The sequence below is a fragment of the Phaenicophaeus curvirostris genome, chromosome 1 (assembly GCF_032191515.1).
Source record: "Phaenicophaeus curvirostris isolate KB17595 chromosome 1, BPBGC_Pcur_1.0, whole genome shotgun sequence".
NCBI classification, from domain to species: Eukaryota; Metazoa; Chordata; class Aves; order Cuculiformes; family Cuculidae; genus Phaenicophaeus; species Phaenicophaeus curvirostris.
Window position 1 is genome coordinate 144,626,617 of NC_091392.1, and position 13,184 is coordinate 144,639,800.

The 13,184-nt window shown below is 39.0% G+C and overlaps 2 protein-coding genes across 2 annotated transcripts in view; one reads left to right on the plus strand and one right to left on the minus strand.

Moving 5' to 3' along the window:
- Positions 1-1,962, plus strand: part of LOC138731372 (opsin-3-like) — an 81,980-nt gene extending 80,018 nt beyond the window's left edge. The window contains exon 4 of the mRNA XM_069877282.1: positions 412-1,962. Within this exon, the coding sequence (XP_069733383.1) occupies positions 412-615 (204 nt within the window). The 3' untranslated portion in view covers positions 616-1,962. The remainder of the gene's footprint in view (positions 1-411) is intronic.
- ST6GAL2 (ST6 beta-galactoside alpha-2,6-sialyltransferase 2) overlaps positions 1-13,184 on the minus strand; it is a 47,822-nt gene that overhangs the window by 3,506 nt on the left and 31,132 nt on the right. Inside the window, exons 4-5 of the mRNA XM_069877266.1 lie at positions 10,924-11,025; positions 9,695-9,869 (exon numbers count right to left, since the gene is read on the minus strand). Of these exons, the coding sequence (XP_069733367.1) occupies positions 9,695-9,869; positions 10,924-11,025 (277 nt within the window). The remainder of the gene's footprint in view (positions 1-9,694; positions 9,870-10,923; positions 11,026-13,184) is intronic.

Sequence of the window (13,184 nt, forward strand, 5' to 3'; positions counted from 1 at the left end):
CTTGCTAATGAAAAGAACCTTATGTTCTCCCTGCTGTGTATCATTAGATTATCAAAATGATTTTTTCCCTGCCTGATGTGTGAAGTAACTGAAAACTAATTACTTCTGTGATTAAATCTTCTTCTATCATAAATGAAAGGTTCTGAAAATGTTTTAGATTGATCTGCAGCTTTACACTCTACTTAGTCTGTAGTTTTAGAAAAGTTAAGCCTATCAGTTTCAAAGGAAAGTGAACTTTTGTCTTAAGCAGTGAGAAACACAATTTCAGTGTGAACCAATACTTAATCCCTATTAAAGCAAAAAGTATGAACTTAATAAACTATGATTCCTTGCCTCCAAGCTGTTACAGAGATGCTCTGAATTGTAACCTGCCTAGCAACTATGTCTAGAATCGTTTGTTTGTTGTTTCAGTTTTACAAATGCTTTCGTCAGCTTTTCCATTGCCAGCCTCCTTCGTCCACTGATGGAGAGCTCACCTGCCACTCCAAGGTAACCGTTTTCCAGCTGAATCAGAAGATGGACGGTGGAAATGTATGCAATAACAAAGCACGTCCAGAAACAAGCACTAAAATGATTTCTCTCCTCCACCCAGAACCCAGCATGGAGCAAATTTAAAAAGCTGTACCACTCGTGTCTTAGGAAGATTGGCTCGGATGGAAAGTACAAGCCTTAACCAGAGTGTGTTTCATTTCACTGCTACATTACCCAGTTAACCTTAAAATGAATAAAGAAAATTGCTATTTCTGGGATTGGAAAACTGTCAAGAACAAAAATTTGGATTCTCTTGTAATTTTCTTAATAACAGTAAAGATGGACACATCACTGCACATATGGTTCAATAATGACAAAATTTTAAGCAATATTATTGACTTTCCTGTAAATTAGTTAATGTAATGGAGCATTTAGAAGTGGTAGAGCTTAAGTTCTTAGTGATCTGTGGATCAATGTCCTCCAGAATCAATGTAAAAGGCACACTGAGCTATCTAGTTTAGCTCCTTGCCTTTCCTGCCTTGTTCTATCCAAATCCATGTCTTGAGATTTCAGATTAGGTTGCTCATAAATAACCATAATTTCTGACAGTCCATTCAAGTTTTTGCTCAAATTGGACAATGATGTTTTGAGGGAGGAAAGATGATAACTCAACAGACTAGTTTCTGAGTGATAACAGCTAATTTACAGCACAAATTTGTGTTGAAGTCTAGGGTCAACAAACTGAAAGATGAGATAAGACAACGAGTAGAGATTAACGCATACAGAGGTTTCACTGAGCTACAGAAGCTTATCTGTCCTGGCAGAAATGGGAGCACTCCTGAGACTCTCAGACCTGGTGCACATTTCAAATGACCAAACCCTGCTCTGGGAAAAAACATTTTTTTCTCCGTTAGAACCTCTAACCTCACAGACTCCCAGCCAAAGAGACAAACAGTACAGTACAACCAGCACTTCCATCCCAATCTCCTATAAGTGACATCCCAGGGCATGCAGTACGACACACTCAATCTTCAAGAATCTGACGAAGTAGGTCCCTCCACTTATCTGTCACAGCCCTCTAATTGTCCCTTGGAATGATGTGCTCCTGCTGTTTCGTTTTAAAACAGAAGGTGGAATAGACCTATGTTAAAGATGGAAGGGGGTGAAGGAAATCCCCTTGCCCTCAAAACAGCTCTTTTTTGAAAAGCTGGGTTTTAGTCCTCGTTAAAATAGTAACTAAATAGGTTCAGTTCTGTCCTGTGCCTTAGAGGATGTCAACCCCCCCTCCACAGGGAATAGCCCTAGAGTTGTAGAGCTGTTACTGAAATCTAAGTTCACAAAAAAATATAGAACTAACTGTCTTTAAAGGAACAGCAGCATTTTAAACCATGAAGAACCAGTCCATGCACTAGGATATATTCAATTTTCTTTACTTTGTAATGCCATAACTGGCTTATTTTCTTTATGTCCCTAAACCACTTCTGCCAATAGAGATCCTCAGGCTAAGGGTCTCACGTTCCAGCCCATGTTTTTTAGTACCATTCTAATTCAGTTTCTCTCTTTGCTTGGTGTTAACAACGTTGCAGTTACTGACATCCCTATCCAGCAGGTGTAACTGTGCTAAGCTGTCCATATTTTCATCTACCTCACAACTCTCAGCTTCCTCATCTTCCCTTCTCCCCCTCAGTTACCTTCAGTGATCTTATAACTTTTTTTTCCAGTTACTAATAGCTTTTTGGCACTCATGTAACCCCCAAAGTATTTTTTACGTTATGTTTAAATTTTTATGTTTTGGTTGCAATTAAAAAGATAAAGAGGAGGGATGCACCTGACTGCTTGCTGACTTGACCTTCCTTCTGTTAACCTGTTTTGCTTGCCAGTCTGCTTTGTGACATTCTACCTTGCTTCCCATTTGTTATGTTTACACATAACTCTCTGTACTGTAGTTTCCTAGGCTTCTCCTCTGTGGATGAATCCCTCCCACATATATTAACCTGTAGTTTCCAAGTCTAATTCCTTTCCCTATACTGCCCACAGAGAACATGCCTATCTACTTATTTCTTTCATCTGTGTACTTTTCACATCACTGCCTGATTTGGTAAGTAAAACCTGAAAAAGAATGCCTATAGGCAATCTATAACATGAATATCAAAAAAGGGTGAAGTACTCCTTAGAATGAATGCTAAGAGAAGTCCATGGGGCAGTAGGCAAAGCCTGCTCTTCATCGGTGGGTCCTAAAAAAGCTCAGTAAGAAATAGATTAACTAGATTAATTGGATTAATATGGTAGTAGCAGCATTACTATTGTGCCTAGCGCATTTGGTCATGAATCTGTTAAGCTCCAGTACAAACCAGCAGAAATATTGCCAGTCTGAGTGATGACGTTGCCATGAAATCTGTGGAGGAGTCTGAAGGGAACTGTGCAGGCAATTCAGAGTCCCCTGAGTGCAGGGACAACTCTGAAGTTACATTAGGTTGCTTGGGGTCCTTCCAGCCCACTACTGAGTATCTCCAAGGATGGAAATGGACCTGTTGAATCTTTTCAGAAAACTACTGAAGCATGCAAAAATAATGTTGTAGGCATGACTCTGAAACCAGCAAGCAGGAGTGCAAATGACCACGAGGCTTGGTCTCTTCTATATATGATGCTGGAAGAGACTTCAAAACTTTTAGATCGTAAATATCCAATCTAAATTTCATCGTAAGCAAAAAGTCAGGGTATCTAGCGTGATTTTGTCTTTGGCAAACCTGACTGGTGCAACTATACATTCAAAATCACAACTGAAGATATTTCTGTGTAGGCCACTCTAATCTAATTCCAATACCCTTGCTGGATTTTCAGAAGTCCCATTTGGATTACAACTGCAAAAAAGGAAAAATGTAAAATAATTCTGCTTCTGTGGAGAAAAGTTGTTTTATCATTCAAACGTGTGCTTTAGGAATGTTTTATAGTTGAATGGCAATATTCCTGAACCCTGCATTGGACAAAAAAAAAATATTGTGAGCACAGAATATTCTCTTAGAATATTTTAAAATATATTATTCCAAAGAAATGATGGGGCTGTCAGAGAAACAGTCAACCTGCAAGTCTGTTATAACCATAAAATATTAGATGCTAATAAAGTATTATGTATTTCAAAATATTATATATACAATATTTCAAAATCCTTAGGAAGATGTGCTGCTTTTTCTCCCCTATTTGGCAGATACCTACGGTGTCAGGAAGTGTTGGGTATGGTTTAAACTCAGTCCAATTGTCAAAAATAAATTCCTGAGCTTTTACAATCTGTGCTGAAAACATTTAAATTAGAATTAAATTAAGATTAAATTAAGATTAAATCCCTTGCATGGATGGTTTGTGCAAATGAATAGATACTATGGATTCTAATCAAAAAGAGAAACTGTTTTTCAGTCTGTCCTTGGCAATTCTAATGACTCGAGGTTTTGAATTTCCAACATGCATCATTTGTACAGTACAATTAGGCTTTGTGGTTAGCATGCTAATTTACAAAGAATGTTCTCTAGTTTACAAATAAATAAAATATAGTTTAACATACCTGAATACAACAGATGCTATATGAAAGCATCTAGAATAATAACTGTAATTCAAACATTCAGCAAAAACTCAGCATCATTTTAACATGTAAGAGATGCAAAAAACATTTAAATACACATAATCTGATTATTATAACATGTCTCATTTCACACACACCACGAATTTAGTTACAGAAAATAATTTAGCTAAACACAGTGTTTATGTTTGATAATCTGTGCACTTGAGAGCACTACAAATAAACATAAAGCATTTAGAATATACAGCTTTCTATACGTTTGTCTACTTCTATACTCTCTCTTGATTGGATTTCAGATACCACAGGAAAAGCTGTCACTCCTTGAAACCGGGCCAAAGTGCCCCAGTTATTCTTTGGGACACACAGTAAAAGCTGCTTTGGCTTTTAAAAATATTATGCTTCTAGAAACAGGTTCTTCTACCTGTGTTTAGTTTGTGAACTATGACAAAGACTAATCATAAGAAACCCAAACATTTATCTAAGGAAATTAATTGTCACCAAATGGCGTAATAAATTGTGCAATACTTGTCATCTTTGAAGTACAGATACTCGCATTATATAGTAGATCTAGAAAATGACATATTTACCACTCAATGCTGAACGCAAAAAGCCGTATATTAATCACACTAATATATTCTATAATGTGAGCACAGACTGGAAAATGCTGATGAGTAATATATAATTTTAAATGTGTTATTCAAATTTGGGTGATATACTGGAATAGTAGAGGTTCTTTTATGTGATTTGAGGTGCTGTAAAAGGAGAGTTTGCTCTTTTATCTCTGTATTTCAGGAAAAAGGAGATGCTTAGTTTTTACAGTGCTTTATATTAGAACAAGAATTTTAAGTTTGTGTATTTGGAGGCATTATTTATTTGTGTGATAATACTTGAACAAAACTGAGCTGGAAAGAGTAAGCACTACTCTGTTCCTTCACCAGTTGCTGGCAAAGAGCTGAGTAAGCAACAGTAATAAAAGCAACTCTTCGTATGTCAAGCAATTTCTTTCAGTTCGTGCAAGTGTATTTTTTCTAAGCAGAGCTGGAGATCAGCTGCGTTCTTCTGTTCAATGTGCTCTCCGAAGCCATTTTAAGTTCTTAGTCATACAAGATCTGCTAATGTTGCAGTGTAATGATAGTCTTGTTTGTACTATTGTCTCAATGCATGCAAATGGAAGATTAAAATAATGTTATCAACTATTAATGATGCATAACTGTTAAATCTGTAATGCCAACTGCAAAGCTTCAAACAAGCCTTTCTTTCTACCAACAATAAAGTAATCTGGGCTTAGTTATTATTTTGCATTCAGTGGCTCATGTATTATGCTGAAAGCTACAACACATAGAAAAGACTACCACCTACACAGGCAACCTAAAATGTAAAAATCTACACAGACCACTTTGATTTGGGAGTAGAAAAAAAAAATAGAATGCCACAATCAGAGTTTTCAATTAGCTTTTTAAAAAGACAAAAGCTGCTGGGTATGTAACGGTATATAAATGTGAATTTCAAGTAAAACCACCTCAAGAAGAGGTAAGCTAGTGAAGCGTACTAATGGACCACAGTAAGTAGAAACTCATGGCAAATGGCAGATCCAGTTAGTAAACCAGGGATAGGTGCAAAATCTTCATACAAAATCCTGTATATAATTATGACATTGTTAAAAAGCTCCCAGACTTTCTGAATGCTAGTGTACTATCCCATCCAATACACACAGAATGCTGCTCTTGAGAAACTCAACTGTCAATACTCATTTTACAAACCCAATTTTCACCTCAATGAGAATCAACAAATTTAACTGCAAAAAGCCACCATGATAATTGCCTAATGCTAATGCAAGTTGATGAAAATACTGTAGTTTTGTTTAAAAGCATGAAAGTGGCAACTGCAAAAATGATGCAAAAATATGCCAAGAATGGGTTCTCAAAGCTCATCTACAAATTAGATTAGGGAGACAAAGAGTAAATAATTTATAATGAGGAGTGACATTAGCTAAGATACAACATGCTACATAGGGCAAAGCTACAATCCAGGGCAAGTCCACATCAGTGTCTCAGAACAGAAGCCAAAAAATACTCCTAGATTAAAATAAAAGGATTGTTTTACCCTGGGGAACCTTTTTCCTTAAAAAAAAATCAAAACAAGAAAACCTTCTGCATTTTCTTGGTCATTATTCATAGACTGTGAGATCGATCCACTAGAAAATTCCACAATAAAGTGTAACTTGTCTGTGCCAAGTTAATCCTTCCTAGGCATAGTATATCCCCAGAAGTAACACCTAATAAACAGGATGCAATTTGACAGGCAATGAATTCAGCCTACTTTCAACAACATCCTGAACTTCCAGCTATCACTAGGCTGGGTAAAAAGCCATGCTCAAGTGTTAAATTTAGCAGAAAACACTGCAGTCAGATGCAAGTCTGGATGTAGCGTTGTGAAGCTGCAGTCTGACATTTGTGATGGATGGGCTGCTGTGAGCTGACATCCTATGTAGAAGAAAACCAAAGAGAGCTACATGTTAGAACCTGATGGAGAGGAGCAGTGAAATTCTGTTCTTGAAGGAAGCTGATCTGTGTTGGGAGATGGTCATCTCATTAAGACCTTCATAGTGTATGTCTGTTGTATATTAACATGTCAAAAGTGGCTGGAAGCAGAGACATTTTTAAAAGGCTTAAACCAGTAAGTGAATGTACACAAAATGCAGAATTACTAAAGCATTCGAAACTTTTGCCTTATTTTGTATGTAACCTGTAGAACACAATGAATCCCACTCTGCGCCACACTTGTCTGCTCACCCTCTCCTCTCCCCTTCTCTACAACTGGGAAATGTGCTGTGCTTCCCTCACCTCAGCCGCCAGCTATTGCAGGGCTATTGCCTCTCTTCAGCCACATGCCAGCACAGAAAAAATGAATGTATGTAAGGTTTTGGGGAACCAGTGGCTCCAGGAGGGAGTCGTACCATGACAGGGTGTCCCATACCACAAAGGAAGCACAAAAATTGTTCTCCCTAGCTCCCATGTGGGGGAGAAACCAGGGAGAAAAGATCCTACATCTTCTCACTCTCACATTCCCTTAAAATCACAGCATGCAAGAGACTACCCCTTCATCGCAAATGACCCACTCACGCATTTTCCAAGACACTTAATAATGTGACTTAAGTACTTTAACACAGTATTAATCACTGCCCAAGGATGGTGACTCGCTGCTGTAGAAGAACACTGAGAACACATTCCACCAAGCATGCTCCCTTTGGGAAGTCTCAGTTTCTTATAAAGAGCACTAAGGGGCAGAAACAGATACAATTGTTAGGTGAGAAATGTAATCACTGAAGAAACAGTCTAAGACCACCCTAAAACATTCCTCATATTCATGAAAGAAAATAGCTTAATGTTTCCATGTTTTAATTTGTATATTTGTATATTTGTCCAATTTTGTAAACTGGGGCTGGAGAGGGTTTAAAAGCTTGAAACAAAAGTGCTTCACTTGATCTAGAACCAGGGTTTTTTTTTAACCTTTTCCATATCAGTGACAGCAACAGTGATGAGGAGACAGATCCTTGTGCAGAGTCTAATTCTAACTGGGGACCATTCCACACAGGTTTACAGTAAGTTATTCTAATAAAGTGATTAGAATCACTATGTCCATTCTGTAGAGCTTAGATTCAGGGACACAGGTCCCTCTGCCTGAGAATTCAGACCCTCTATGTAACAACAGCCTCTCTTCCTTCAAATAGCTGTTTTGAGCACAAGTGTAGCCATTTAATAAACCTTTTTCCTGTATCTTCTTTAAATTAAGACACTCATATTTTGTGATGGTCATCAATTACCCACTCTTTCTATTATTTTTAGGGGAAAAAAATTATAGAAGTTTTAAGAATCAGCTCAACATTCAGGGTACGCCTTTCATACAGGTGCACTCAGTTGTGTCTGCTAGTTTCAGTTCCAACCGGGTATTTGCTGCATGAGTTGAGGAAAGATAACTGATCTGAAGACAAACATGACTTTTCAGATTTCTGCCAAACTGTATTATATTATATAAGGTTACTAAAACAGGAAGCCTCTCCCTATTAAAATATTTAAAATGCATCTACAAGAACAGCAGGTAGCTATCAAATGAAGTGGATATGACTCCTAAGAAGCTTGTCTTACTGCCTTGTTTTCTTAAAGCTAATAATATCAAGCATATCAAAATGTCTAAGCATCTCATTTGGAAAAAAAAATAATAAATAAAATTCCCAGTAGAAGCAAAGGAGCCAAGTTTGCATCTGTACACACAAAGTATATTTATCTGTACGGCTTTTGCTGTCAATGTTTTTGCTTGCATTCTCTGCTTGAAGGGTATTTTTTTGTCAGGAACATTTAGATTTGGGATTGAAGATTACTGTTCTATTCTTATAGTGAAATTAACTCCACTTCTTCAAAGAAAGCTTTTGAAGTGTTTCTTATATATGGTCAAAGTGTAGATTGACAGCACAATGATCGTCTTCACTATTCTTATGATCGGCAGCTGTTAAGCTATTTTTATCAACAACTTCATTAGTCCAAGAAATGCTTTTGCAAAATGTGAATGCGGCTGGTGAGATCAATCCACATGAACAGACTTCTCCTTATGAATTTTTGCAAGCAGATTCCAAAAAAATCTCATTTCAAGAAGTAACCAAATGCCAAGCCTTCTTTCCACACAGGCTCCAGGTAAGCACAACCTACTGAGGTCATAGATGGGCACCTCCCAGACACCTTAATGTCATCCCTCTGAGAGCCTAAGCACCACCCCTAAGGCCTTTTGTGGGTTTTGCAATACCACAGAGTACCATTATTGGATACAAAGCCCGAGGTAAATGCTCAGAACTGGCTTTCCCATGTTGGATGCAAACAATACCACAATGTGAAGGAGAAAAGAGTGAAGTTTCCAAAGTGTGAGACAGTATTTGGAGCTCCATTGCCCTTTGTGTCTCTAGAAGCATGAGTAAGGATGACCCTGAGTCAGCCTTGCTACTCTGACTACCTGCACACTTTATATCTGCTGCGCATCAGATACATCATTATGTTGTATGAACTGAGGGCACAGTGCCAAATAAACCCCCGAAGAAATAATGAGGAAGGACCAAAAAATAAAGTGAAACTCTATTCTTTCAAGTGTAAGGTGGGGGATGTTTTGGACACTTTCATACTTTCCAGCATTGGACACCATGTCAGGGCACAGAAAACCCCATTCATTGACCTGTGTAGGGAATACAGCTTGACCTGTGAGACTTCATCAGTGATTCCATCCTTTCTGTATGATCTGTCATATGCTTTCACTTGTCTCATGCATCTCTGCTCTATGAACCCAACAAAGAAGTTCAGAATCGAGTCGGTACTCTATGGATAAATTAATATAGAATAATACACATTTCTCACAGATGTACGTGTATTTTATAAATCTGGTATGCATGCTATGGATGTGAAGGGCAAGAAAGCAGAGCATTAAATTCATCCAACTATTTCATAAATTATCATTCTGTGGTTTTTAGCTAGTCATCGTTTTTGTATAGAGCACCGAGAACAAACAATACATGTATATGGACTTGATCCTCATACAATGTACACGTTCACAATTTTTAAATTTTTTTTCTTATTCTAACATGTCTACTGGGCCCCTCTTGGATACACTTACCAATAAAACCTGAAGAAGGAGGGTTGGGCTGTATCTTCTCTTTAGTATTCTCTTGAATGATGTCCCAGAGCTGCCATATAAACTTTGGATGGAGAATGTAAAATGGCTGGTTTGGATTCTTCCTGCGATGCTGTACGTAGGGAGTGAATAGATTGTAGTCTGGCTTTTTATACCACTGGAAGGAAAACCAGAAATTTTATAATCTTATGGTATCCAATGTGTTTTGAACACTACATGCAAAATAATGTGAAATAGTTTCATTCAGGTTTCTCAGAACATAAGCAAAGGTAGCAATGCAGCCTGCACTGGTGGATGCTTCTAGAAAACCAGTCCTCACTCTGGGCTATTTGTTTCCTTTCTTCATACAGAGACTCCCAGTAAGCAATTCACTGCAGCAGTACAAGCCAACCCCATCTCCCACTCACAGGCTTGTGTTAAACAAGGAGTCCAAAAAGCCTTGACACAAGACCCAGGCAAGGAGATGAACCTTCCTCTGAAAGTGTCCCTGTCCCTGCTGGTGGCAGGAGCAGCATGTGGAGCAGCCTGACAGCAGCCTGCATAGAGTCAGGCAGCCTCTGGCATCTGTTGCAAAGGGAGTTCAGCAGATGAAAGTTTACTTTCTACTTTGCAGCCTGCTCAGCTCCCAGATCCTCTTGCCAAGAACCATCAGATCAATTGGTCCACTGGAGCTGCAGCACCACCTAAAGCAGAGCTGCCCCCAGTGACAACCAGATAGATGTCTGCTGCTCTCAGTGAGGGGGCAGACAGTGGCACACAAATAGCTGGGGGGGAATGGACATAAAAAGAAGACTGGTGGGCAGGAGGCCTGAGAAATGGGGAAGGCACCAAAAGATATTTTGTCTGGGAAGGCAGAGGGGAAGCTGGGAAAAAAATGGATGCAATTCTTCACCTTTCCTGATAAAATCATCCTTTTGGAATCTAGCAATGTTTCCTCATTGGCAAACACACAGAAAACTCACTGTTATGTGAATTTAGAAATATTTTATCAAAAAAACCCCATCATCCATCTACCCTAGCATCTCAGAGCAGTCAGTTCCAGTATAAGTCCCGGCTACTAAAAAGCTTTTGAATAATAGACCCATTTCATGCAGAAACAGCAGACTATGGGGTTCAGCGTGATGAGAATTGGGAGACTGCAGCACTAAACACATTAATTTTCTCCAGTGCTTTCAGACTCATTGAGAAGAAAGGTTCAAGAGACATCTTACCACATTCAGATTTGCAGAGTAGGGGGCAGGATCCCAGGCTACTAAGATAACATCTTTGTACAAGGAGCTGTCGACAAAGTGATGGTTTGGGTTGGTGAGAATCTGCAAACACAGATGCAAAGAATTGCACAGTGTTAAAAAAAGCAAGTGGGATCCAGAAAAATGGCAAAATCCTTTTCTGAAATTAACAGTCCTCCCCACACTGCTGTTTGTTCTGCTTTAATTGTGGGTGATTCCAAGCGTTTTGCTTTCTTAAAAAACTATACAAAAATGAGCTTAGCCATAAACAGCATTCATGACAGTCTGAAGTAGCAATATGCTGAATTACTCTCCATCTGTGACAAATATGACCACTTGAGATGCTGCATAATTGTATATCAACATTACTGTGTATTCTGGAACTTGAAAATGAAAGCTACTTCGGACTGCCCACAGGATCCTCTTCTTGGACACAGAGAAGCATTCTTTCAGAGGCTACAGGCCACAACTACAATGTCTTTTTTTTTTTCAGCCCACCTTCCCCACCCTCACACTTTTGGTTGCTTTCTCATTTCAACAGCAAAACAGCATCATTTAAAGTAACTCCAAAAAGACAGACTAGACATGACTGTAATGGCTGGTACATGATTCCAGGAACAGGCAGGTGATAGGGCTATTTTGGAAGTAACTGTCATATTGCTCTGATCTACTGCTTTCACATAACTTTGTCTGCATCTCCTGGTACTCTGCCTGATCCTCCCACCTCACTGGAAGTTTCATTTTCACTCCTGCTGGCTTATGCCTTTTTGGACCCTCCAGGCCCACCCAGATCTCTCTGATCCCCAGTGCATCCAATCTCAGGCAGGATTGAGCTGAATGATCTCAGCATTGGTTGAAACAGCATGCATTTGGCTCCAGCTGTTAAACTAATCAACATTCCAGACAAATAAATTCATACTAATTTTCATTTCCCTTTAGGATCCAATGAGCCATATTTGATTATGCATATTTTTCTTCAGAAAAAATAATATTGTTGCCATAGCAATATTCTTCCTACCATAAACTTTGAGCTTAATGACTTTCCATCAGCCTTCTACAACAAGAACAAAATTAGCCTTGCTGCCTTCAGCATCCCCAAATCAATTTCTCAGACCATTTTTTTCCTGAGAACATAAACTCCTTTTTTGAGAGTACAGAGTAAACAGACCAAAAGGGCAAGCTTTTAAAGGCTTGGTTCCACAGTTTTCACACAAAGGAGCCCTTACTTGCCTTTCAGTAAGCAAGAGTCCTTTGGAGGTGTTGTCCACACAAACTTCACTCTCAGTGAGCCTGCATTCATATGTATGAGATGAGTTTCTTCTGGAATAACAGTATCTGTTGTGGCTGAACCAGCTTCCTTCACATGTTTTGGGCTTTCACAGCAGAGAACATGAGGGAAGAAGAGGGCCACAGCAACCTTTTAATCAATTTAATGCAGGAATTTCCAACAGTGAAGAGGGAAGCAGGGTCAGTAAACCTGTATGGCTAACCCATCTTCAGTATTGGCAGGGAAAGCAACTTTTATTTCCCTCTCAAGGTGGGTAAGGTCAGTTTCTCTGTAAAAGGCCAGAGCATCACAGGTGGCTTCTGACCTCTTTGAAGAAGCAGAAAGGTGGTGAGAATATCAGTGCTTGTTAGGAAGCTGTGTGAGCTGAACTGGCCTGAATTTTAGCTATGTCCTATATTTTATTGAGAGGCCTTGTGGAGAGCAAGCGGGACATAGTGCAGCAGAAAAGACCATGGGACCTTCCATTACCACCCTGGTGTGAGTGTGCTGAAGCAGCCGCAGGGGCCAGGGGGCTTGCTTTGAACAGCTAATTTACCTGCTTAGTCTCTCTGAATTCATTGGGGAGCTAACAAAGCTCAAATCACTCCCTGGAGGCATGTCTCTTTTCTCCTACAGGAAGCCTAGTAAGACTAGTCAACTAAAGTGTTTCTAAACCCTCCTCCTTGCCTGGCATAGGTGTTTCATCACAGTCAGCAACCACAGCATTTGGGCTAACAGTAAAACAAAGAAAAGCAAAAAAAAAAAAAAATAAATGACATTAAGATCATTGTCCTCCAATAACTTGATTTCAGTATTAAACTCAGAGTAAGATATTTCTGCTTTATCTCCTGAGCAAAAGAAATGGAGCCTATTTGACACACATAACTTCAAAAATTTCATCTGTTTTGTAGCCTCACAAACAGCTACAATATGAGGGTGATGGGACTGATCGTGAACAGTCCTCTCTGCAATGGCA